The following is a 24,384-nucleotide window of genomic DNA, read 5'->3' on the forward strand; positions in this document are numbered from 1 at the left end:
ACCCCCACACACACACAGAACCACCCCCCCCACACACACTCAGAACCATCCCCCCCACACACACTCAGAACCATCCCCCCCCACACACACTCAGAACCATCCCCCCACACACACTCAGAACCAAATCTCCCCCCTAACTCACGTCTCTTCTCGTCCAGCTGATTGAGGATGTCCAGTAGCTGGGGGTGCATGGTGTTGATGGACTGGAAGAGGGAGAGCACGGCGCTGTCGTTGGTGATGCTGCGACCACGCATGTGGTTACTCTTCATACGGTTCAGGAAGGTGGTGACCGCGTTCTGCAGAGCCTTCAGGAACGCATCGTGGTTCTCCTCCGACTCACCGTTCTGATACTGCTGCTGGGGGTGGGGAAGAGGAGAAAGGGAGGACGGGGGAGAGGAGAAAGGGAGGACGGGGGAGAGGAGAAAGGAAGGACGGGGGAGGAAGAGGAGAGGAGAAAGGGAGGACGGGGGAGGAGGGGGAGAGGAGAAAGGGAGGACGGGGGAGGAAGGGGAGAGGAGAAAGGGAGGACGGGGGAGGAAGGGGGAGAGGAGAAAGGGAGGACGGGGGAGGAAGAGGAGAGGAGAAAGGGAGGACGGGGGAGGAAGAGGAGAGGAGAAAGGGAGGGACGGGGGAGGAAGAGGAGAGGAGAAAGGGAGGACGGGGGAGGAAGAGGAGAGGAGAAAGGGAGGACGGGGGAGGAAGAGGAGAGGAGAAAGGGAGGACGGGGGAGGAAGAGGAGAGGAGAAAGGGAGGACGGGGGAGGAAGAGGAGAGGAGAAAGGGAGGACGGGGGAGGAAGAGGAGAGGAGAAAGGGAGGACGGGGGGAGGAAGAGGAGAGGGGAAAGGGAGGACGGGGGTGAGGAGATGAGAAAGGGAGGACGGGGAGGAAGAGGAGAAAGGGAGAACGGGGGAGAGGAGAAAGGGAGGACGGGGGAGAGGAGAAAGGGAGGACGGGGGAGAGGAGAAAGGGAGGACGGGGGAGAGGAGAAAGGGAGGACAGGGGAGGAAGAGGAGAGGAGAAAGGGAGGACGGGGGAGGAAGAGGAGAGGAGAAAGGGAGGACGGGGGAGGAAGAGGAGAGGAGAAAGGGAGGACGGGGGAGGAAGAGGGAGAGGAGAAAGGGAGGACGGGGGAGGAAGAGGAGAGGAGAAAGGGAGGACGGAGGAGGAAGAGGAGAGGAGAAAGGGAGGACGGGGGAGGAAGAGGAGAGGGGAAAGGGAGGACGGGGGTGAGGAGATGAGAAAGGGAGGACGGGGAGGAAGAGGAGAAAGGGAGAACGGGGGAGAGGAGAAAGGGAGGACGGGGGAGAGGAGAAAGGGAGGACGGGGGAGAGGAGAAAGGGAGGAGGGGGGAGAGGAGAAAGGGAGGACGGGGGAGAGGAGAAAGGGAGGACAGGGGAGGAAGAGGAGAGGAGAAAGGGAGGACGGGGGGAGGAAGAGGAGAGGAGAAAGGGAGGACGGGGGAGGAAAAGGAGAGGAGAAAGGGAGGACGGGGAAGGAAGAGGAGAGGAGAAAGGGAGGACGGAGGAGGAAGAGGAGAGGAGAAAGGGAGGACGGGGGAGGAAGAGGAGAGGGGAAAGGGAGGACGGGGGTGAGGAGATGAGAAAGGGAGGACGGGGAGGAAGAGGAGAAAGGGAGAACGGGGGAGAGGAGAAAGGGAGGACGGGGGAGAGGAGAAAGGGAGAACGGGGGAGAGGAGAAAGGGAGGACAGGGGAGGAAGAGGAGAGGAGAAAGGGAGGACAGGGGAGGAAGAGGAGAGGAGAAAGGGAGGATGGGGGAGGAAGAGGAGAGGAGAAAGGGAGGACAGGGGAGGAAAAGGAGAGGAGAAAGGGAGGACGGGGAAGGAAGAGGAGAGGAGAAAGGGAGGACGGAGGAGGAAGAGGAGAGGAGAAAGGGAGGACGGGGGAGGAAGAGGAGAGGGGAAAGGGAGGACGGGGGTGAGGAGATGAGAAAGGGAGGACGGGGGAGGAAGAGGAGAAAGGGAGAATGGGGGGAGAGGAGAAAGGGAGGACGGGGGGAGAGGAGAAAGGGAGGACGGGGGGAGAGGAGAAAGGGAGGACGGGGGAGAGGAGAAAGGGAGGACGGGGGAGAGGAGAAAGGGAGAGGAAGAGGAGAGGAAGAGGGGAGAAAGGGAGGACGGGGAGGAAGAGGAGAAAGGGAGGACGGGAGAGGAAGAGGAGAGGAGAAAGGGAGGACGGGGAGGAGGAGGAGAAAGGGAGGAAGAGGAGAGAGGGAAGAAGAGGAGAGGAGAAAGGGAGGAAGAGGAGGACGGGGAGAGGAGAAAGGGAGGACAGGGGAGGAAGAGGAGAAAGGGAGGAAGAGGAGAGGAGAAAGGGAGGAAGAGGAGGACGGGGAGAGGAGAAAGGGAGGACGGGGAGGAAGAGGAGAAAGGGAGGAAGAGGAGAGGAGAAAGGGAGGACGGGGAGAGGAGAAAGGGAGGACAGGGGAGGAAGAGGAGAAAGGGAGGAAGAGGAGAGGAGAAAGGGAGGAAGAGGAGGACGGGGAGAGGAGAAAGGGAGGACAGGGGAGGAAGAGGAGAAAGGGAGGAAGAGGAGAGGAGAAAGGGAGGAAGAGGAGAGGAGAAAGGGAGGAAGAGGAGGACGGGGAGAGGAGAAAGGGAGGATGGGGGGAAGAGGAGAGGAGGGAAAGTCAATCAGCAGGAACAAACAGCTAATGACAAAGAGCATGTAGTCATTTCTAATCTAAATCTACTTCAATCTCTGCTGCTATGCATGAATTTTCACCTGAACAAATAAGAAAATCCGTTTGTCTTCCATCTCTCATAACACAGCAGTGTACAACTAACCTCCACTATGTTGACTGGAGGCGGGGCCATGACGACTTGTGCTGGGAGTGGTGCGACAGTTTCCACTGGCTGGGGCTGGCTGATTGGCAGGGGCTCAGTAGCCAATGGTACGGGGGCAGGGGCAGAGGGGGTGGGACTCTTACGTGCCTCTTCCTGTTTCTTCTCCCAGTACGTTCTGTTCAGGTAGCGAGCCAGCTGGAGAGAAAACCATTATAGTTCAGGAATGTCCTCTCAACCAAAACATGACTAGACATACTGACCTGGGACCAGTTTCCCAAACACATAAAGATCGTCTTTAGCAGTAAGATCATACATCCATAGGTGGGCAATGGACAACCAGTGATCTTGTAATCACCTTTATGTTTCTGGGAAACTCACCCCAGTATATAGTTAATTTACACTACAGTGAAGTCTGAGCTCAGTAGACAGCACAGAGACAGCTCAGTAGACAGCTCAGTAGACAGCTCAGAAGACAGCTCAGAAGACAGCTCAGTAGACAGCTCAGTAGACAGCTCAGTAGACAGCTCAGAAGACAGCTCAGAAGACAGCTCAGTAGACAGCTCAGAGACAGCTCAGTAGACAGCTCAGAGACAGCTCAGTAGACAGCTCAGAGACAGCTCAGAGACAGCTCAGTAGACAGCTCAGTAGACAGCTCAGTAGACAGCTCAGTAGACAGCTCAGAGACAGCTCAGAGACAGCTCAGTAGACAGCTCAGTAGACAGCTCAGAGACAGCTCAGTAGACAGCTCAGTAGACAGCTCAGTAGACAGCTCAGTAGACAGCTCAGTAGACAGCTCAGTAGACAGCTCAGTAGACAGCTCAGAGACAGCTCAGAGACAGCTCAGAGACAGCTCAGAGACAGCTCAGAGACAGCTCAGAGACAGCTCAGTAGACAGCTCAGTAGACAGCTCAGTAGACCGCTCAGAGACAGCTCAGTAGACAGCTCAGAGACAGCTCAGTAGACAGCTCAGTAGACAGCACAGAGACAGCACAGAGACAGCTCAGTAGACAGCACAGAGACAGCTCAGAGACAGCTCAGTAGACAGCTCAGAGACAGCTCAGTAGACAGCACAGAGACAGCTCAGAGACAGCTCAGTAGACAGCTCAGAGACAGCTCAGTAGACAGCACAGAGACAGCTCAGTAGACAGCACAGAGACAGCTCAGAGACAGCACAGAGACAGCTCAGTAGACAGCACAGAGACAGCTCAGTAGACAGCTCAGTAGACAGCTCAGTAGACAGCTCAGTAGACAGCTCAGTAGACAGCACAGAGACAGCTCAGTAGACAGCACAGAGACAGCTCAGTAGACAGCTCAGTAGACAGCTCAGTAGACAGCTCAGTAGACAGCACAGAGACAGCTCAGTAGACAGCACAGAGACAGCTCAGTAGACAGCTCAGTAGACAGCACAGAGACAGCTCAGTAGACAGCTCAGTAGACAGCTCAGTAGACAGCTCAGTAGACAGCTCAGTAGACAGCTCAGTAGACAGCTCAGAGACAGCTCAGTAGACAGCTCAGAGACAGCTCAGAGACAGCTCAGTAGACAGCTCAGAGACAGCTCAGTAGACAGCTCAGTAGACAGCTCAGAGACAGCTCAGTAGACAGCACAGAGACAGCTCAGTAGACAGCTCAGTAGACAGCTCAGTAGACAGCTCAGAGACAGCTCAAGAGTGTCAGAGTTGAAGTGTGTCTTACCTCAGGGTCGACATCTTCAGCTGAGGGAGCAGAGGAGTTCTGTGGAGAACACACACATTATACATCACAACATGGTTTAGTCCCTGCATAGTAATTATAGGTGTATAGACCCCCTGCACAGTAATTACAGGTGTATAGGCCCCCTGCATAGTAATTACAGGTGCATGGGCCCCCTGCATAGTAATTACAGGTGTATAGACCCCCTGCATAGTAATTACAGGTGCATGGGCCCCCTGCATAGTAATTACAGGTGCATGGGCCCCCTGCATAGTAATTACAGGTGCATGGGCCCCCTGCATAGTAATTACAGGTGCATGGGCCCCCTGCATAGTAATTACAGGTGCATGGACCCCCTGCATAGTAATTACAGGTGCATGGACCCCCTGCATAGTAATTACAGGTGCATGGACCCCCTGCATAGTAATTACAGGTGCATGGGCCCCCTGCACAGTAATTACAGGTGCATGGGCCCCCTGCACAGTAATTACAGGTGCATGGACCCCCTGCATAGTAATTACAGGTGCATGGGCCCCTGCATAGTAATTACAGGTGCATGGACCCCCTGCATAGTAATTACAGGTGCATGGGCCCCCTGCATAGTAATTACAGGTGCATAGACCCCCTGCATAGTAATTACAGGTGCATGGACCCCTGCATAGTAATTACAGGTGCATGGACCCCCTGCATAGTAATTACAGGTGCATGGACCCCCTGCATAGTAATTACAGGTGCATGGACCCCCTGCATAGTAATTACAGGTGCATGGACCCCCTGCATAGTAATTACAGGTGCATAGACCCCCTGCATAGTAATTACAGGTGCATGGGCCCCCTGCATAGTAATTACAGGTGCATGGGCCCCCTGCATAGTAATTACAGGTGTATAGGCCCCCTGCATAGTAATTACAGGTGCATAGACCCCCTGCATAGTAATTACAGGTGCATGGGCCCCCTGCATAGTAATTACAGGTGCATGGGCCCCCTGCATAGTAATTACAGGTGTATAGACCCCCTGCATAGTAATTACAGGTGCATGGGCACCCTGCATAGTAATTACAGGTGCATGGACCCCCTGCATAGTAATTACAGATGTATAGACCCCCTGCATAGTAATTACAGGTGTATAGACCCCCTGCATAGTAAATACAGGTGTATAGGCCCCCTGCATAGTAATTACAGGTGCATGGGCACCCTGCATAGTAATTACAGGTGCATGGGCCCCCTGCATAGTAATTACAGGTGTATAGACCCCCTGCATAGTAATTACAGGTGTATAGACCCCCTGCATAGTAAATACAGGTGTATAGGCCCCCTGCATAGTAATTACAGGTGTATAGACCCCCTGCATAGTAATTGCAGGTGTATAGACCCCCTGCATAGTAATTACAGGTGCATGGGCCCCCTGCATAGTAATTACAGGTGCATAGACCCCCTGCATAGTAATTACAGATGTATAGACCCCCTGCATAGTAATTACAGGTGTATAGACCCCCTGCATAGTAATTACAGGTGCATAGACCCCCTGCATAGTAATTACAGGTGTATAGACCCCCTGCATAGTAATTACAGGTGTATGGGCACCCTGCATAGTAATTACAGGTGCATGGGCCCCCTGCATAGTAATTACAGGTGTATAGACCCCCTGCATAGTAATTACAGGTGCATGGACCCCCTGCATAGTAATTACAGGTGCATGGGCCCCCTGCACAGTAATTACAGGTGCATGGGCCCCCTGCACAGTAATTACAGGTGCATGGACCCCCTGCATAGTAATTACAGGTGCATGGGCCCCTGCATAGTAATTACAGGTGCATGGACCCCCTGCATAGTAATTACAGGTGCATGGGCCCCCTGCATAGTAATTACAGGTGCATAGACCCCCTGCATAGTAATTACAGGTGCATAGACCCCCTGCATAGTAATTACAGGTGCATGGACCCCCTGCATAGTAATTACAGGTGCATGGACCCCCTGCATAGTAATTACAGGTGCATGGACCCCCTGCATAGTAATTACAGGTGCATGGACCCCTGCATAGTAATTACAGGTGCATGGACCCCCTGCATAGTAATTACAGGTGCATAGACCCCCTGCATAGTAATTACAGGTGCATGGGCCCCCTGCATAGTAATTACAGGTGCATGGGCCCCCTGCATAGTAATTACAGGTGTATAGGCCCCCTGCATAGTAATTACAGGTGCATAGACCCCCTGCATAGTAATTACAGGTGCATGGGCCCCCTGCATAGTAATTACAGGTGCATGGGCCCCCTGCATAGTAATTACAGGTGTATAGACCCCCTGCATAGTAATTACAGGTGCATGGGCACCCTGCATAGTAATTACAGGTGCATGGACCCCCTGCATAGTAATTACAGGTGCATGGACCCCCTGCATAGTAATTACAGGTGTATAGACCCCCTGCATAGTAATTACAGGTGCATGGGCCCCCTGCATAGTAATTACAGGTGTATAGGCCCCCTGCATAGTAATTACAGGTGCATGGGCCCCCTGCATAGTAATTACAGGTGTATAGACCCCCTGCATAGTAATTACAGGTGTATAGACCCCCTGCATAGTAAATACAGGTGTATAGGCCCCCTGCATAGTAATTACAGGTGTATAGACCCCCTGCATAGTAATTGCAGGTGTATAGACCCCCTGCATAGTAATTACAGGTGCATGGGCCCCCTGCATAGTAATTACAGGTGCATAGACCCCCTGCATAGTAATTACAGATGTATAGACCCCCTGCATAGTAATTACAGGTGTATAGACCCCCTGCATAGTAATTACAGGTGCATAGACCCCCTGCATAGTAATTACAGGTGTATAGACCCCCTGCATAGTAATTACAGGTGTATGGGCACCCTGCATAGTAATTACAGGTGCATGGGCCCCCTGCATAGTAATTACAGGTGTATAGACCCCCTGCATAGTAATTACAGGTGTATAGACCCCCTGCATAGTAATTACAGGTGTATAGGCCCCCTGCATAGTAATTACAGGTGTATAGGCCCCCGGCATAGTAATTACAGGTGTATGGGCCCCCCGCATAGTAATTACAGGTGTATGGGCCCCCCGCATAGTAATTACAGGTGTATGGGCCCCCCGCATAGTAGTTACAGGTGCATGGGCCCCCTGCATAGTAATTACAGGTGTATAGACCCCCTGCATAGTAATTACAGGTGTATAGACCCCCTGCATAGTAATTACAGGTGCATGGGCCCCCGGCATAGTAATTACAGGTGTATAGACCCCCTGCATAGTAATTACAGGTGCATAGACCCCCTGCATAGTAATTACAGGTGCATAGACCCCCTGCATAGTAATTACAGGTGTATAGACCCCCTGCATAGTAATTACAGGTGTATAGACCCCCTGCATAGTAATTACAGGTGTATAGACCCCCTGCATAGTAATTACAGGTGTATAGACCCCCTGCATAGTAATTACAGGTGTATAGACCCCCTGCATAGTAATTACAGGTGTATAGTGGTACTTGAATATACACGTTAGCATAACGACACATACAGACAGAGTACATGTCTCATTCACCTTTTGACCAACTAGGTGGTTATTGTAAAAGATGACTTAGGGGTCGGAAGAAATATTTAGATAAAAAAATATGTGCAGCAGTTCAGTATAATATGGAGCCGTCATAATGTACCAGTTACTAAGTACTGCTCCACAAGAGGCCGAGTGGGGCGGCACGACTTAGTGAAGAAAACAGAGTACATCTATAGAGAGAGAGGATGGTGTGAACACAGAGTACATCTATAGAGAGAGAGAGAGGATAGTGTGAACACAGAGTACATCTATAGAGAGAGGGGATGGTGTGAACACAGACTACATCTATAGAGAGAGAGAGAGAGGATAGTGTGGACACAGAGTACATCTATAGAGAGAGAGGATGGTGTGAACACAGAGTACATCTATAGAGAGAGAGAGAGAGGATAGTGTGGACACAGAGTACATCTATAGAGAGAGGATGGTGTGAACACAGAGTACATCTATAGAGAGAGAGGATGGTGTGACACAGAGTACATCTATAGAGAGAGAGGATGGTGTGAACACAGACTACATCTATAGAGAGAGAGAGAGAGGATGGTGTGAACACAGAGTACATCTATAGAGAGAGAGAGGATAGTGTGGACACAGAGAACATCTATAGAGAGAGAGGATGGTGTGAACACAGAGAACATCTATAGAGAGAGAGGATGGTGTGAACACAGAGTACATCTATAGAGAGAGAGGATGGTGTGAACACAGAGTACATCTATAGAGAGAGAGAGAGGATGGTGTGAACAGAGTACATCTATAGAGAGAGAGGATGGTGTGAACACAGTGTACATCTATAGAGAGAGAGGATGGTGTGAACACAGAGTACATCTATAGAGAGAGAGAGGATGGTGTGAACACAGAGTACATCTATAGAGAGAGAGGATGGTGTGAACACAGAGTACATCTATAGAGAGAGAGAGGATGGTGTGAACACAGAGTACATCTATAGAGAGAGAGAGAGAGAGAGGATGGTGTGACACAGAGTACATCTATAGAGAGAGAGAGAGAGAGAGGATGGTGTGACACAGAGTACATCTATAGAGAGAGAGAGAGGATGGTGTGAACACAGAGAACATCTATAGAGAGAGAGAGAGGATGGTGTGAACACAGAGTACATCTATAGAGAGAGGATGGTGTGAACACAGAGTACATCTATAGAGAGAGAGAGGATGGTGTGAACACAGAGTACATCTATAGAGAGAGAGAGAGAGAGAGAGGATGGTGTGACACAGAGTACATCTATAGAGAGAGAGAGAGGATGGTGTGAACACAGAGTACATCTATAGAGAGAGAGAGGATGGTGTGAACACAGAGTACATCTATAGAGAGAGAGAGAGAGAGAGAGGATGGTGTGACACAGAGTACATCTATAGAGAGAGAGAGAGGATGGTGTGAACACAGAGAACATCTATAGAGAGAGAGAGAGGATGGTGTGAACACAGTGTACATCTATAGAGAGAGAGGATGGTGTGAACAGAGTACATCTATAGAGAGAGAGGATGGAGGGAGTGGATGAGAGGAAGTCTTACCACAGGAGAGGAGTAGAGTGAGTTGACGGGCGGGGCTGAGGAGGTGACTGGGGCGGGGTCAGCTTTGGGGTAGACCCCGTACGAGTTCTTCTGTCTCTGTAGACACACAACATGTATCAGTGTCTTTCCATTCCCACTGTGGAGCTACAGTCCCATGATTTATATACAGCACTACCCACCATCCTCTCCTTCTCCTCAGCCTCGCTCTGTGATAGGGCGATGGCCAGCTGAAGCTCCTCCTCCTCCTGCAGGGCCGCCTCGTCCCGTTTGGGGGGCACCTGGTGAGGCAGGGAAGAGAGATGAAACCCACAGGGGAGGGAGGCCCGGAGGGGAGAGGGCCAGGGAGGAGAGAGAACAAGGGAGGACCAGGATGGCCCACACGGGAAAGGGCCAGGCAGGAGAAAGGACCAGGGAGGGGAAGGTTAGAGGAGAAACACCAGGGAGGGGAAGGTTAGAGGAGAAACACCAGGGAGGGTAAGGTTAGAGGAGAAACACCAGGGAGGGTAAGGTTAGAGGAGAAACACCAGGGAGGGTAAGGTTAGAGGAGAAACACCAGGGAGGGTAAGGTTAGAGGAGAAACACCAGGGAGGGTAAGGTTAGAGGAGAAACACCAGGGAGGGTAAGGTTAGAGGAGAAACACCAGGGAGGGTAAGGTTAGAGGAGAAACACCAGGGAGGGTAAGGTTAGAGGAGAAACACCAGGGAGGGTAAGGTTAGAGGAGAAACACCAGGGAGGGGAAGGTTAGAGGAGAAACACCAGGGAGGGGAAGGTTAGAGGAGAAACACCAGGGAGGGGAAGGTTAGAGGAGAAACACCAGGGAGGGGAAGGTTAGAGGAGAAACACCAGGGAGGGGAAGGTTAGAGGAGAAACACCAGGGAGGGGAAGGTTAGAGGAGAAAGACCAGGGAGGGAAGGTTAGAGGAGAAAGACCAGGGAGGGAAGGTTAGAGGAGAAACACCAGGGAGGGGAAGGTTAGAGGAGAAACACCAGGGAGGGGAAGGTTAGAGGAGAAACACCAGGGAGGGGAAGGTTAGAGGAGAAACACCAGGGAGGGGAAGGTTAGAGGAGAAACACCAGGGAGGGGAAGGTTAGAGGAGAAGGTTAGAGGAGAAACACCAGGGAGGGGACGGTTAGAAGAGAAACACCAGGGAGGGGAAGGTTAGAGGAGAAACACCATGGGGGGGAAGGTTAGAGGAGAAACACCAGGGAGGGGAAGGTTAGAGGAGAAGGTTAGAGGAGAAACACCAGGGAGGGGACGGTTAGAAGAGAAACACCAGGGAGGGGAAGGTTAGAGGAGAAACACCAGGGAGGGGAAGGTTAGAGGAGAAACACCAGGGAGGGGAAGGTTAGAGGAGAAACACCAGGGGGGGAAGGTTAGAGGAGAAACACCAGGGAGGGGAAGGTTAGAGGAGAAACACCAGGGAGGGGAAGGTTAGAGGAGGGGAAGGTTAGAGGAGAAACACCAGGGAGGGGAAGGTTAGAGGAGAAACACCAGGGAGGGGAAGGTTAGAGGAGAAACACCAGGGAGGGGAAGGTTAGAGGAGAAACACCAGAGAGGGGAAGGTTAGAGGAGAAACACCAGGGAGGGGAAGGTTAGAGGAGAAACACCAGGGAGGGGAAGGTTAGAGGAGAACCACCAGGGAGGGGAAGGTTAGAGGAGAACCACCAGGGAGGGGAAGGTTAGAGGAGAAACACCAGGGAGGGGAAGGTTAGAGGAGAAAGACCAGGGAGGGGAAGGTTAGAGGAGAAACACCAGGGAGGGGAAGGTTAGAGGAGAAACACCAGGGAGGGGAAGGTTAGAGGAGAAACACCAGGGAGGGGAAGGTTAGAGGAGAAACACCAGGGAGGGGAAGGTTAGAGGAGAAACACCAGGGAGGGGAAGGTTAGAGGAGAAACACCAGGGAGGGGAAGTTTAGAGGAGAAACACCAGGGAGGGGAAGGTTAGAGGAGAAACACCAGGGAGGGGAAGGTTAGAGGAGAAACACCAGGGAGGGGAAGGTTAGAGGAGAAACACCATGGGGGGGAAGGTTAGAGGAGAAACACCAGGGAGGGGAAGGTTAGAGCAGAAACACCATGGGGGGGAAGGTTAGAGGAGAAACACCAGGGAGGGGAAGGTTAGAGGAGAAGGTAAGAGGAGAAACACCAGGGAGGGGACGGTTAGAAGAGAAACACCAGGGAGGGGAAGGTTAGAGGAGAAACACCAGGGAGGGGAAGGTTAGAGGAGAAACACCAGGGAGGGGAAGGTTAGAGGAGAAACACCAGGGAGGGGAAGGTTAGAGGAGAAACACCAGGGAGGGGAAGGTTAGAGGAGGGGAAGGTTAGAGGAGAAACACCAGGGAGGGGAAGGTTAGAGGAGAAACACCAGGGAGGGGAAGGTTAGAGGAGAAACACCAGGGAGGGGAAGGTTAGAGGAGAAACACCAGAGAGGGGAAGGTTAGAGGAGAAACACCAGGGAGGGGAAGGTTAGAGGAGAACCACCAGGGAGGGGAAGGTTAGAGGAGAACCACCAGGGAGGGGAAGGTTAGAGGAGAACCACCAGGGAGGGGAAGGTTAGAGGAGAAAGACCAGGGAGGGGAAGGTTAGAGGAGAAACACCAGGGAGGGGAAGGTTAGAGGAGAAACACCAGGGAGGGGAAGGTTAGAGGAGAAACACCAGGGAGGGGAAGGTTAGAGGAGAAACACCAGGGAGGGGAAGGTTAGAGGAGAAACACCAGGGAGGGAAGGTTAGAGGAGAAAGACCAGGGAGGGGAAGGTTAGAGGAGAAACACCAGGGAGGGGAAGGTTAGAGGAGAAACACCAGGGAGGTGAAGGTTAGAGGAGAAACACCAGGGAGGGGAAGGTTAGAGGAGAAACACCAGGGAGGGGAAGGTTAGAGGAGAAACACCAGGGAGGGGAAGGTTAGAGGAGAAACACCAGGGAGGGGAAGGTTAGAGGAGAAACACCAGGGAGGGGAAGTTTAGAGGAGAAACACCAGGGAGGGGAAGGTTAGAGGAGAAACACCAGGGAGGGGAAGGTTAGAGGAGAAACACCAGGGAGGGGAAGGTTAGAGCAGAAACACCATGGGGGGAAGGTTAGAGGAGAAACACCAGGGAGGGGAAGGTTAGAGGAGAAGGTTAGAGGAGAAACACCAGGGAGGGGACGGTTAGAAGAGAAACACCAGGGAGGGGAAGGTTAGAGGAGAAACACCAGGGAGGGGAAGGTTAGAGGAGAAACACCAGGGAGGGGAAGGTTAGAGGAGAAACACCAGGGAGGGGAAGGTTAGAGGAGGGGAAGGTTAGAGGAGAAACACCAGGGAGGGAAGGTTAGAGGAGAAACACCAGGGAGGGGAAGGTTAGAGGAGAAACACCAGGGAGGGGAAGGTTAGAGGAGAAACACCAGAGAGGGGAAGGTTAGAGGAGAAACACCAGGGAGGGGAAGGTTAGAGGAGAACCACCAGGGAGGGGAAGGTTAGAGGAGAACCACCAGGGAGGGGAAGGTTAGAGGAGAACCACCAGGGAGGGGAAGGTTAGAGGAGAAAGACCAGGGAGGGGAAGGTTAGAGGAGAAACACCAGGGAGGGAAAGGTTAGAGGAGAAACACCAGGGAGGGGAAGGTTAGAGGAGAAACACCAGGGAGGGGAAGGTTAGAGGAGAAACACCAGGGAGGGGAAGGTTAGAGGAGAAACACCAGGGAGGGGAAGGTTAGAGGAGAAACACCAGGGAGGGAAGGTTAGAGGAGAAAGACCAGGGAGGGGAAGGTTAGAGGAGAAACACCAGGGAGGTGAAGGTTAGAGGAGAAACACCAGGGAGGTGAAGGTTAGAGGAGAAACACCAGGGAGGGGAAGGTTAGAGGAGAAACACCAGGGAGGGGAAGGTTAGAGGAGAAACACCAGGGAGGGGAAGGTTAGAGGAGAAACACCAGGGAGGGGAAGGTTAGAGGAGAAACACCAGGGAGGGGAAGGTTAGAGGAGAAACACCAGGGAGGGGAAGTTTAGAGGAGAAACACCAGGGAGGGGAAGGTTAGAGGAGAAACACCAGGGAGGGGAAGGTTAGAGCAGAAACACCATGGGGGGAAGGTTAGAGGAGAAACACCAGGGAGGGGAAGGTTAGAGAAGGTTAGAGGAGAAACACCAGGGAGGGGACGGTTAGAAGAGAAACACCAGGGAGGGGAAGGTTAGAGGAGAAACACCAGGGAGGGGAAGGTTAGAGGAGAAACACCAGGGAGGGGAAGGTTAGAGGAGGGGAAGGTTAGAGGAGAAACACCAGGGAGGGGAAGGTTAGAGGAGAAACACCAGGGAGGGGAAGGTTAGAAGAGAAACACCAGGGAGGGGAAGGTTAGAGGAGAAACACCAGAGAGGGGAAGGTTAGAGGAGAACCACCAGGGAGGGGAAGGTTAGAGGAGAACCACCAGGGAGGGGAAGGTTAGAGGAGAACCACCAGGGAGGGGAAGGTTAGAGGAGAAAGACCAGGGAGGGGAAGGTTAGAGGAGAAACACCAGGGAGGGGAAGATTAGAGGAGAAACACCAGGGAGGGGAAGGTTAGAGGAGAAACACCAGGGAGGGGAAGGTTAGAGGAGAAACACCAGGGAGGGGAAGGTTAGAGGAGAAACACCAGGGAGGGAAGGTTAGAGGAGAAAGACCAGGGAGGGGAAGGTTAGAGGAGAAACACCAGGGAGGGGAAGGTTAGAGGAGAAACACCAGGGAGGTGAAGGTTAGAGGAGAAACACCAGGGAGGGGAAGGTTAGAGGAGAAACACCAGGGAGGGGAAGGTTAGAGGAGAAACACCAGGGAGGGGAAGGTTAGAGGAGAAACACCAGGGAGGGGAAGGTTAGAGGAGAAACACCAGGGAGGGGAAGGTTAGAGGAGAAACACCAGGGAGGGGAAGTTTAGAGGAGAAACACCAGGGAGGGGAAGGTTAGAGGAGAAACACCAGGGAGGGGAAGGTTAGAGGAGAAACACCAGGGAGGGGAAGGTTAGAGGAGAAACACCAGGGAGGGGAAGGTTAGAGGAGAAACACCAGGGAGGGGAAGGTTAGAGGAGAAACACCAGGGAGGGGAAGGTTAGAGGAGAAAGACCAGGGAGGGAAGGTTAGAGGAGAAACACCAGGGAGGGGAAGGTTAGAGGAGAAACACCAGGGAGGGGAAGGTTAGAGGAGGGGAAGGTTAGAGGAGAAGGTAAGAGGAGAAACACCAGGGAGGGGACGGTTAGAAGAGAAACACCAGGGAGGGGAAGGTTAGAGGAGAAACACCAGGGAGGGGAAGGTTAGAGGAGAAACACCAGGGAGGGGAAGGTTAGAGGAGAAACACCAGGGAGGGGAAGGTTAGAGGAGAAACACCAGGGAGGGGAAGGTTAGAGGAGGGGAAGGTTAGAGGAGAAACACCAGGGAGGGGAAGGTTAGAGGAGAAACACCAGGGAGGGGAAGGTTAGAGGAGAAACACCAGGGAGGGGAAGGTTAGAGGAGAAACACCAGAGAGGGGAAGGTTAGAGGAGAAACACCAGGGAGGGGAAGGTTAGAGGAGAACCACCAGGGGGGGAAGGTTAGAGGAGAACCACCAGGGAGGGGAAGGTTAGAGGAGAACCACCAGGGAGGGGAAGGTTAGAGGAGAAAGACCAGGGAGGGGAAGGTTAGAGGAGAAACACCAGGGAGGGGAAGGTTAGAGGAGAAACACCAGGGAGGGGAAGGTTAGAGGAGAAACACCAGGGAGGGGAAGGTTAGAGGAGAAACACCAGGGAGGGGAAGGTTAGAGGAGAAACACCAGGGAGGGAAGGTTAGAGGAGAAAGACCAGGGAGGGGAAGGTTAGAGGAGAAACACCAGGGAGGGGAAGGTTAGAGGAGAAACACCAGGGAGGTGAAGGTTAGAGGAGAAACACCAGGGAGGGGAAGGTTAGAGGAGAAACACCAGGGAGGGGAAGGTTAGAGGAGAAACACCAGGGAGGGGAAGGTTAGAGGAGAAACACCAGGGAGGGGAAGGTTAGAGGAGAAACACCAGGGAGGGGAAGTTTAGAGGAGAAACACCAGGGAGGGGAAGGTTAGAGGAGAAACACCAGGGAGGGGAAGGTTAGAGGAGAAACACCAGGGAGGGGAAGGTTAGAGCAGAAACACCATGGGGGGAAGGTTAGAGGAGAAACACCAGGGAGGGGAAGGTTAGAGGAGAAGGTTAGAGGAGAAACACCAGGGAGGGGACGGTTAGAAGAGAAACACCAGGGAGGGGAAGGTTAGAGGAGAAACACCAGGGAGGGGAAGGTTAGAGGAGAAACACCAGGGAGGGGAAGGTTAGAGGAGAAACACCAGGGAGGGGAAGGTTAGAGGAGGGGAAGGTTAGAGGAGAAACACCAGGGAGGGAAGGTTAGAGGAGAAACACCAGGGAGGGGAAGGTTAGAGGAGAAACACCAGGGAGGGGAAGGTTAGAGGAGAAACACCAGAGAGGGGAAGGTTAGAGGAGAAACACCAGGGAGGGGAAGGTTAGAGGAGAACCACCAGGGAGGGGAAGGTTAGAGGAGAACCACCAGGGAGGGGAAGGTTAGAGGAGAACCACCAGGGAGGGGAAGGTTAGAGGAGAAAGACCAGGGAGGGGAAGGTTAGAGGAGAAACACCAGGGGGGAAGGTTAGAGGAGAAACACCAGGGAGGGGAAGGTTAGAGGAGAAACACCAGGGAGGGGAAGGTTAGAGGAGAAACACCAGGGAGGGGAAGGTTAGAGGAGAAACACCAGGGAGGGAAGGTTAGAGGAGAAACACCAGGGAGGGAAGGTTAGAGGAGAAACACCAGGGAGGGAAGGTTAGAGGAGAAACACCAGGGAGGTGAAGGTTAGAGGAGAAACACCAGGGAGGGGAAGGTTAGAGGAGAAACACCAGGGAGGGGAAGGTTAGAGGAGAAACACCAGGGAGGGGAAGGTTAGAGGAGAAACACCATGGAGGGGAAGGTTAGAGGAGAAACACCAGGGAGGGGAAGGTTAGAGGAGAAACACCAGGGAGGGGAAGGTTAGAGGAGAAACACCAGGGAGGGAAGTTTAGAGGAGAAACACCAGGGAGGGAAGGTTAGAGGAGAAACACCAGGGAGGGGAAGGTTAGAGCAGAAACACCATGGGGGAAGGTTAGAGGAGAAACACCAGGGAGGGGAAGGTTAGAGAAGGTTAGAGGAGAAACACCCGGTTAGAAGAGAAACACCAGGGGGGAAGGTTAGAGGAGAAACACCAGGGAGGGGAAGGTTAGAGGAGAAACACCAGGGAGGGGAAGGTTAGAGGAGGGGAAGGTTAGAGGAGAAACACCAGGGAGGGGAAGGTTAGAGGAGAAACACCAGGGAGGGGAAGGTTAGAAGAGAAACACCAGGGAGGGGAAGGTTAGAGGAGAAACACCAGAGAGGGGAAGGTTAGAGGAGAACCACCAGGGAGGGGAAGGTTAGAGGAGAACCACCAGGGAGGGGAAGGTTAGAGGAGAACCACCAGGGAGGGGAAGGTTAGAGGAGAAAGACCAGGGAGGGGAAGGTTAGAGGAGAAACACCAGGGAGGGGAAGATTAGAGGAGAAACACCAGGGAGGGGAAGGTTAGAGGAGAAACACCAGGGAGGGGAAGGTTAGAGGAGAAACACCAGGGAGGGGAAGGTTAGAGGAGAAACACCAGGGAGGGAAGGTTAGAGGAGAAAGACCAGGGAGGGGAAGGTTAGAGGAGAAACACCAGGGAGGGGAAGGTTAGAGGAGAAACACCAGGGAGGTGAAGGTTAGAGGAGAAACACCAGGGAGGGGAAGGTTAGAGGAGAAACACCAGGGAGGGGAAGGTTAGAGGAGAAACACCAGGGAGGGGAAGGTTAGAGGAGAAACACCAGGGAGGGGAAGGTTAGAGGAGAAACACCAGGGAGGGGAAGGTTAGAGGAGAAACACCAGGGAGGGGAAGTTTAGAGGAGAAACACCAGGGAGGGGAAGGTTAGAGGAGAAACACCAGGGAGGGGAAGGTTAGAGGAGAAACACCAGGGAGGGGAAGGTTAGAGGAGAAACACCAGGGAGGGGAAGGTTAGAGGAGAAACACCAGGGAGGGGAAGGTTAGAGGAGAAACACCAGGGAGGGGAAGGTTAGAGCAGAAACACCAGGGAGGGGAAGGTTAGAGGAAAAACACCAGGGAGGGGAAGGTTAGAGGAGAAACAGCAGGGAGGGGAAGGTTAGAGGAGAAACACCAGGGAGGGGAAGGTTAGAGGAGAAACACCAGGGAGGGGAAGGTTAGAGGAGAAACACCAGGGAGGGGAAGGTTAGAGGAGAAACACCAGGGAGGGGAAGGTTAGAGGAGAAACACCAGGGAGGGGAAGGTTAGAGGAGAAACACCAGGGAGGGGAAGGTTAGAGGAGAAACACCAGGGAGGGGAAGGTTAGAGGAGAAACACCAGGGAGGGGAAGGTTAGAGGAGAAACACCAGGGAGGGGAAGGTTAGAGGAGAAACACCAGGGAGGGGAAGGTTAGAGGAGAAACACCAGGGAGGGGAAGGTTAGAGGAGAAACACCAGGGAGGGGAAGGTTAGAGGAGAAACACCAGGGAGGGGAAGGTTAGAGGAGAAACACCAGGGAGGGGAAGGTTAGAGGAGAAACACCAGGGAGGGAAGGTTAGAGGAGAAACACCAGGGAGGGGAAGGTTAGAGGAGAAACACCAGGGAGGGGAAGGTTAGAGGAGAAACACCAGGGAGGGGAAGGTTAGAGGAGAAACACCAGGGAGGGGAAGGTTAGAGGAGAAACACCAGGGAGGGGAAGGTTAGAGGAGAAACACCAGGGGGGGGAAGGTTAGAGGAGAAACACCAGGGGGGGGAAGGTTAGAGGAGAAACACCAGGGAGGGGAAGGTTAGAGGAGAAACACCAGGGAGGGGAAGGTTAGAGGAGAAACACCAGGGAGGGGAAGCAGGGTGTGCATTGGGTAATGAGCCAATGGCTGCGTTCCAGGTGGTCTTCAATGCAGTTGAGCTTCACTTCTCAGAATATTGATTTTTTTTTATCATATCGTTGCGGTTCCAGGATTGATGGTTAACTTTGAAACAGTCCGACAGACGTTGTGAGATCTGATCATCAGAGGGAGCACTGCTGCCGCCTCGCTCTCCAACCAACGGGGCATGAATCGAGGAGCAGCCTCACTGCAACCACAGACAACCTGGAACCTCACCGCAGTCAAGGAGGCAGGGAGAGACAAACGGGAGACAGCAGGTGGGCCTGGTAAGAATCTAATAACAAAGACTTGTTTTCTGTGTGTTCGAACGGGGGAGGGAGAGTTAGGAGAAGGACAAACAGGAGACAGCAGGTGGGCCTGATAAGAATCTAATAACAAAGACTTATTTTCTGTGTTCGAACGGGGGATTGGTGATCATTGGGAATCATTTTACCACGTCAAACTACAACCCCCCCTCATCGAACTACAACTCCCACTGCCTGGGTCTGCACTTGAAATGAAACCCTACTCCCCATGTAGTGCACTACCATAGAGCACTGGTGGTCACAGCCCAAAGTAGTGCACTACCATAGAGCTCTGGTGGTCACAGCCCAAAGTAGTGCACTACCATAGAGCTCTGGTGGTCACAGCCCAAAGTAGTGCACTACCATAGAGCTCTGGTGGTCACAGCCCAAAGTAGTGCACTACCATAGAGCTCTGGTGGTCACAGCCCAAAGTAGTGCACTACCATAGAGCTCTGGTGGTCACAGCCCAAAGTAGTGCACTACCATAGAGCTCTGGTGGTCACAGCCCAAAGTAGTGCACCACCATAGAGCTCTGGTGGTCACAGCCCAAAGTAGTGCACCACCATAGAGCTCTGGTGGTCACAGCCCAAAGTAGAGCACTACCATAGAGCTCTGGTGGTCACAGCCCAAAGTAGAGCACTACCATAGAGCTCTGGTGGTCACAGCCCAAAGTAGAGCACTACCATAGAGCTCTGGTGGTCACAGCCCAAAGTAGAGCACTACCATAGAGCTCTGGTGGTCACAGCCCAAAGTAGTGCACTACCATAGAGCTCTGGTGGTCACAGCCCAAAGTAGTGCACTACCATAGAGCTCTGGTGGTCACAGCCCAAAGTAATGCACTATGTAGGGAATAGGGGTGCCATTTGGGACGTAGACACCTTGACCCTGGCTATCACCACCAGGGGGTCGTCTCTCAGGCCATACATTCACTTACTGTTTCCTGGACCACTACCTGAGACTGCTGGGACAGGGGGCTGGTCAGGTACTCTGGGGGCAGCTCTGCCGGGCCTGGGGCCACGGACGTGGTTGTCCCGACCGGTTTACCCCCTTCAGCTTTCCTAGGCGGGGGAGAGAGGGAAGGGTGGCTGGTGAGGAGAGGGGTCAGAAGGGAGGTCAGGGGTCAGACACACAACTTGGTGAGTCAGAGGTTGTTGGACATGGACAATAAACTGGATGGATGGAAACCGACTGGGAACTGAGCAGCAGAAAGGTATTTACAGTAGAAGATCACTGGTATCCATACAGATCACTGGTATCCATACAGATCACTGGTATCCATACAGATCACAGGTATCCATACAGATCACAGGTATCCATACAGATCACTGGTATCCATACAGATCACTGGTACCCATACAGATCACTGGTACCCATACAGATCACTGGTACCCATACAGATCACTGGCATCCATACAGATCACTGGCATCCATACAGATCACAGGTATCCATACAGATCACAGGTATCCATACAGATCACAGGTATCCATACAGATCACTGGTATCCATACAGATCACTGGTATCCATACAGATCACTGGTATCCATACAGATCACTGGTATCCATACAGATCACTGGTATCCATACAGATCACTGGTACCCATACATATCACTGGTACCCATACATATCACTGGTATCCATACAGATCACTGGCATCCATACAGATCACAGGTATCCATACAGATCACAGGTATCCATACAGATCACAGGTATCCATACAGATCACAGGTATCCATACAGATCACTCGTATCCATACAGATCACTGGTACCCATACAGATCACTGGTACCCATACAGATCACTGGTACCCATACAGATCACTGGTATCCATACAGATCACTAGCATCCATACAGATCACTAGCATCCATACAGATCACTAGCATCCATACAGATCACTAGCATCCATACAGATCACTAGCATCCATACAGATCACTCGTATCCATACAGATCACTCGTATCCATACAGATCACAGGTATCCATACAGATCACTCGTACCCATACAGATCACTCGTACCCATACAGATCACTCGTACCCATACAGATCACTCGTACCCATACAGATCACTCGTACCCATACAGATCACTCGTACCCATACAGATCACTCGTACCCATACAGATCACTCGTACCCATACAGATCACTCGTACCCATACAGATCACTCGTATCCATACAGATCACTCGTATCCATACAGATCACTCGTATCCATACAGATCACTCGTATCCATACAGATCACTCGTATCCATACAGATCACTCGTATCCATACAGATCACTCGTATCCATACAGATCACTCGTATCCATACAGATCACTCGTATCCATACAGATCACTCGTATCCATACAGATCACTCGTATCCATACAGATCACTCGTATCCATACAGATCACAAGTCGGCGGGACATTTTAAATACACAGGCTGATGAAATGGAATTGAGGGTGGTTTTGACTAACTCTCTCTCTCTCTAGCCAGGTAACTCACTCTCTCTAGCCAGGTAACTAACTAACTCACTCTCGCTAACACTCTCGGTAACTCACCAACTCACTCTCGGTAACTCACCAACTCACTCTCGGTAACTCACCAACTCACTCTCGGTAACCCGGTAACTCTCCCCCTCCCTCCCGGTAACTCTCCCCCTCCCTCCCGGTAACTCTCCCCCTCACTCCCGGTAACTCACTTGTTGAGCAGCTCGTGGCAGGGCTCACACACACGCACTTCCTTCTCGATGCCAAACTTGGGGATGGTGGAGTACTTGGAGGAACACTTCCCACAGAAGATCTGACCACAGGCCCTGCAGTGGTGCTGCAACAGGAGGGAGAGAATGTCAGACAGACAGACAGACAGACAGACAGGCAGGCAGACAGATCGGACCACAGGCTCTACAGTGGTGCTGCAACAGGAGGGAGAGAATGTCAGACAGACAGAAGACAGACAGACAGACAGGCAGGCAGACAGATCTGACCACAGGCCCTGCAGTGGTGCTGCAACAGGAGGGAGAGAATGTCAGACAGACAGACAGACAGGCAGACAGACAGACAGGCAGGCAGACAGATCTGACCACAGGCCCTGCAGTGGTGCTGCAACAGGAGGGAGAGAATGTCAGACAGACAGAAGACAGACAGACAGGCAGGCAGACAGATCGGACCACAGGCTCTACAGTGGTGCTGCAACAGGAGGGAGAGAATGTCAGACAGACAGAAGACAGACAGACAGACAGGCAGACAGACAGATCTGACCACAGGCCCTGCCGTGGTGCTGCAACAGGAGGGAGAGAATGTCAGACAGACAGAAGACAGACAGACAGGCAGACAGACAGGTCTGACCACAGGCCCTGCAGTGGTGCTGCAACAGGAGGGAGAGAATGTCAGACAGACAGACAGACAGGCAGACAGACAGATCTGACCACAGGCCCTGCCGTGGTGCTGCAACAGGAGGGAGAGAATGTCAGACAGACAGACAGACAGACAGGCAGACAGACAGGTCTGACCACAGGCCCTGCAGTGGTGCTGCAACAGGAGGGAGAGAATGACAGACAGGCAGACAGACAGACAGACAGGCAGGCAGGCAGACAGACAGACAGACAGGCAGGCAGGCAGACAGACAGACAGACAGACAGACAGACAGACAGACAGACAGACAGACAGACAGACAGACAGGTCTGACCACAGGCCCTGCAGTGGTGCTGCAACAGGAGGGAGAGAATGTCAGACAGACAGAAGACAGACAGACAGACAGATCTGACCACAGGCCCTGTAGTGGTGCTGCAACAGGAGGGAGAGAATGTCAATAGACCATAACATCTACAAAGTCATATCATTCTCTCCTTTTTAACTTACACAATGTGTTACTGGAGGAGGAAGGAAAGAACACATTTCCACACAAACCACTCCTGCTGGTCTGTCCGCCAGTCCGTCCTCATCCCGCCAGTCCGTCCTCATCCCGCCAGTCCATCCGTCATTCCCACAGCTATCCCTCCCGCCAGTCCGTCCTCCCTCCCTCCCTCCCGTCCGTCCTCCCTCCCTCCCTCCAGTCCGTCCTCCCTCCCTCCCTCCAGTCCGTCCTCCCTCCCTCCCTCCAGTCCGTCCTCCCTCCCTCCGTCCTCCCTCCCTCCCTCCCTCCCTCCCTCCAGTCCGTCCTCCCTCCCTCCAGTCCGTCCTCCCTCCCTCCAGTCCGTCCTCCCTCCCGCCAGTCCGTCCTCCCCTCCCGCCAGTCCGTCCTCCCTTCCCGCCAGTCCCTCCCTCCAGTCCGTCCTCCCCTCACCTCCAGTCCGTCCTCCCCTCCCTCCCTCCAGTCCGTCCTCCCCCCTCCCTCCAGTCCGTCCTCCCCCCTCCCGCCAGTCCGTCCTCCCCCTCCCGCCAGTCCGTCCCTCCCCCTCCCGCCAGTCCGTCCTCCCCTCCCGCCAGTCCGTCCTCCCATCCCGCCAGTCCCTCCCGCCAGTCCGTCCTCCCCTCCCGCCAGTCCCTCCCGCCAGTCCGTCCTCCCCTCCCGCCAGTCCGTCCTCCCCTCCCGCCAGTCCGTCCTCCCCTCAGTCCGTCCTCCCCTCCCGCCAGTCCGTCCTCCCCTCCCTCCAGTACGTCCTCCCTCCCTCCCGTCCGTCCTCCCCCGCTCCCGCCAGTCCGTCCTCCCCCTCCCGCCAGTCCCCCTCCCGCCAGTCCGTCCTCCCCCTCCCGCCAGTCCGTCCTCCCCTCCCGCCAGTCCGTCCTCCCCTCCCTCCAGTCCGTCCTCCCCTCCTCCCGCCAGTCCGTCCTCCCCCCCTCCCGCCAGTCCGTCCTCCCCCCAGTCCGTCCTCCCCTCCCGCCAGTCCCTCCCGCCAGTCCGTCCTCCCCTCCCGCAAGTCCGTCCTCCCCTCCCGCCAGTCCGTCCTCCCCTCCCGCCAGTCCCTCCCTCCAGTCCGTCCTCCCCCCCTCCCGCCAGTCCGTCCTCCCCCTCCCCGCCAGTCCGTCCTCCCCTCCCGCCAGTCCCTCCCGCCAGTCCGTCCTCCCCTCCCGCCAGTCCGTCCTCCCCTCCCGCCAGTCCGTCCTCCCCTCCCGCCAGTCCCTCCCGCCAGTCCGTCCTCCCCTCCCGCCAGTCCCTCCCGCCAGTCCGTCCTCCCCTCCCGCCAGTCCGTCCTCCCCTCCCGCCAGTCCGTCCTCCCCTCCCTCCAGTCCGTCCTCCCCTCCCTCCAGTCCGTCCTCCCCTCAGTCCGTCCTCCCCTCCCGCCAGTCCGTCCTCCCCTCCCGCCAGTCCGTCCTCCCCCTCCCTCCAGTCCGTCCTCCCCCCTCCCTCCAGTCCGTCCTCCCCCCTCCCTCCAGTCCGTCCTCCCCCTCCCTCCAGTCCGTCCTCCCCCCCTCCCGCCAGTCCGTCCTCCCCCTCCCGCCAGTCCGTCCTCCCCCCTCCCGCCAGTCCCTCCCGCCAGTCCGTCCTCCCCTCCCTCCAGTCCGTCCTCCCCTCCCTCCAGTCCGTCCTCCCCTCTGTCCGTCCTCCCCTCCCGCCAGTCCGTCCTCCCCTCCCGCCAGTCCGTCCTCCCCCCCTCCCTCCAGTCCGTCCTCCCCCCCTCCCTCCAGTCCGTCCCCCCCCTCCCTCCAGTCCGTCCTCCCCCTCCCGCCAGTCCCTCCCGCCAGTCCGTCCTCCCCTCCCGCCAGTC

At 54.2% G+C, this 24,384-nt stretch overlaps 1 protein-coding gene across 7 annotated transcripts in view; it reads right to left on the bottom strand.

The window, feature by feature from the left end:
- LOC135538436 (hepatocyte growth factor-regulated tyrosine kinase substrate-like) overlaps positions 1-24,384 on the bottom strand; it is a 63,607-nt gene that overhangs the window by 21,727 nt on the left and 17,496 nt on the right. For 2 of the 7 annotated variants that reach the window (XM_064964337.1, XM_064964335.1), the window contains exons 8-14: positions 21,439-21,563; positions 19,713-19,818; positions 9,768-9,866; positions 9,589-9,684; positions 4,498-4,536; positions 2,806-3,000; positions 143-356 (exon numbers count right to left, since the gene is read on the bottom strand). In XM_064964337.1, coding sequence (XP_064820409.1) covers positions 143-356; positions 2,806-3,000; positions 4,498-4,536; positions 9,589-9,684; positions 9,768-9,866; positions 19,713-19,818; positions 21,439-21,563 — 874 coding nt within the window. Of the gene's footprint in view, positions 1-142; positions 357-2,805; positions 3,001-4,497; positions 4,537-9,588; positions 9,685-9,767; positions 9,867-19,694; positions 19,846-21,438; positions 21,564-24,384 lie in introns of all 7 variants that reach the window. The other 5 variants (XM_064964333.1, XM_064964332.1, XM_064964331.1 and 2 more) reach the window with 3 other exon arrangements.

Source organism: Oncorhynchus masou, unplaced genomic scaffold (assembly GCF_036934945.1).
Source record: "Oncorhynchus masou masou isolate Uvic2021 unplaced genomic scaffold, UVic_Omas_1.1 unplaced_scaffold_965, whole genome shotgun sequence".
Lineage (NCBI taxonomy): Eukaryota > Metazoa > Chordata > Actinopteri > Salmoniformes > Salmonidae > Oncorhynchus > Oncorhynchus masou.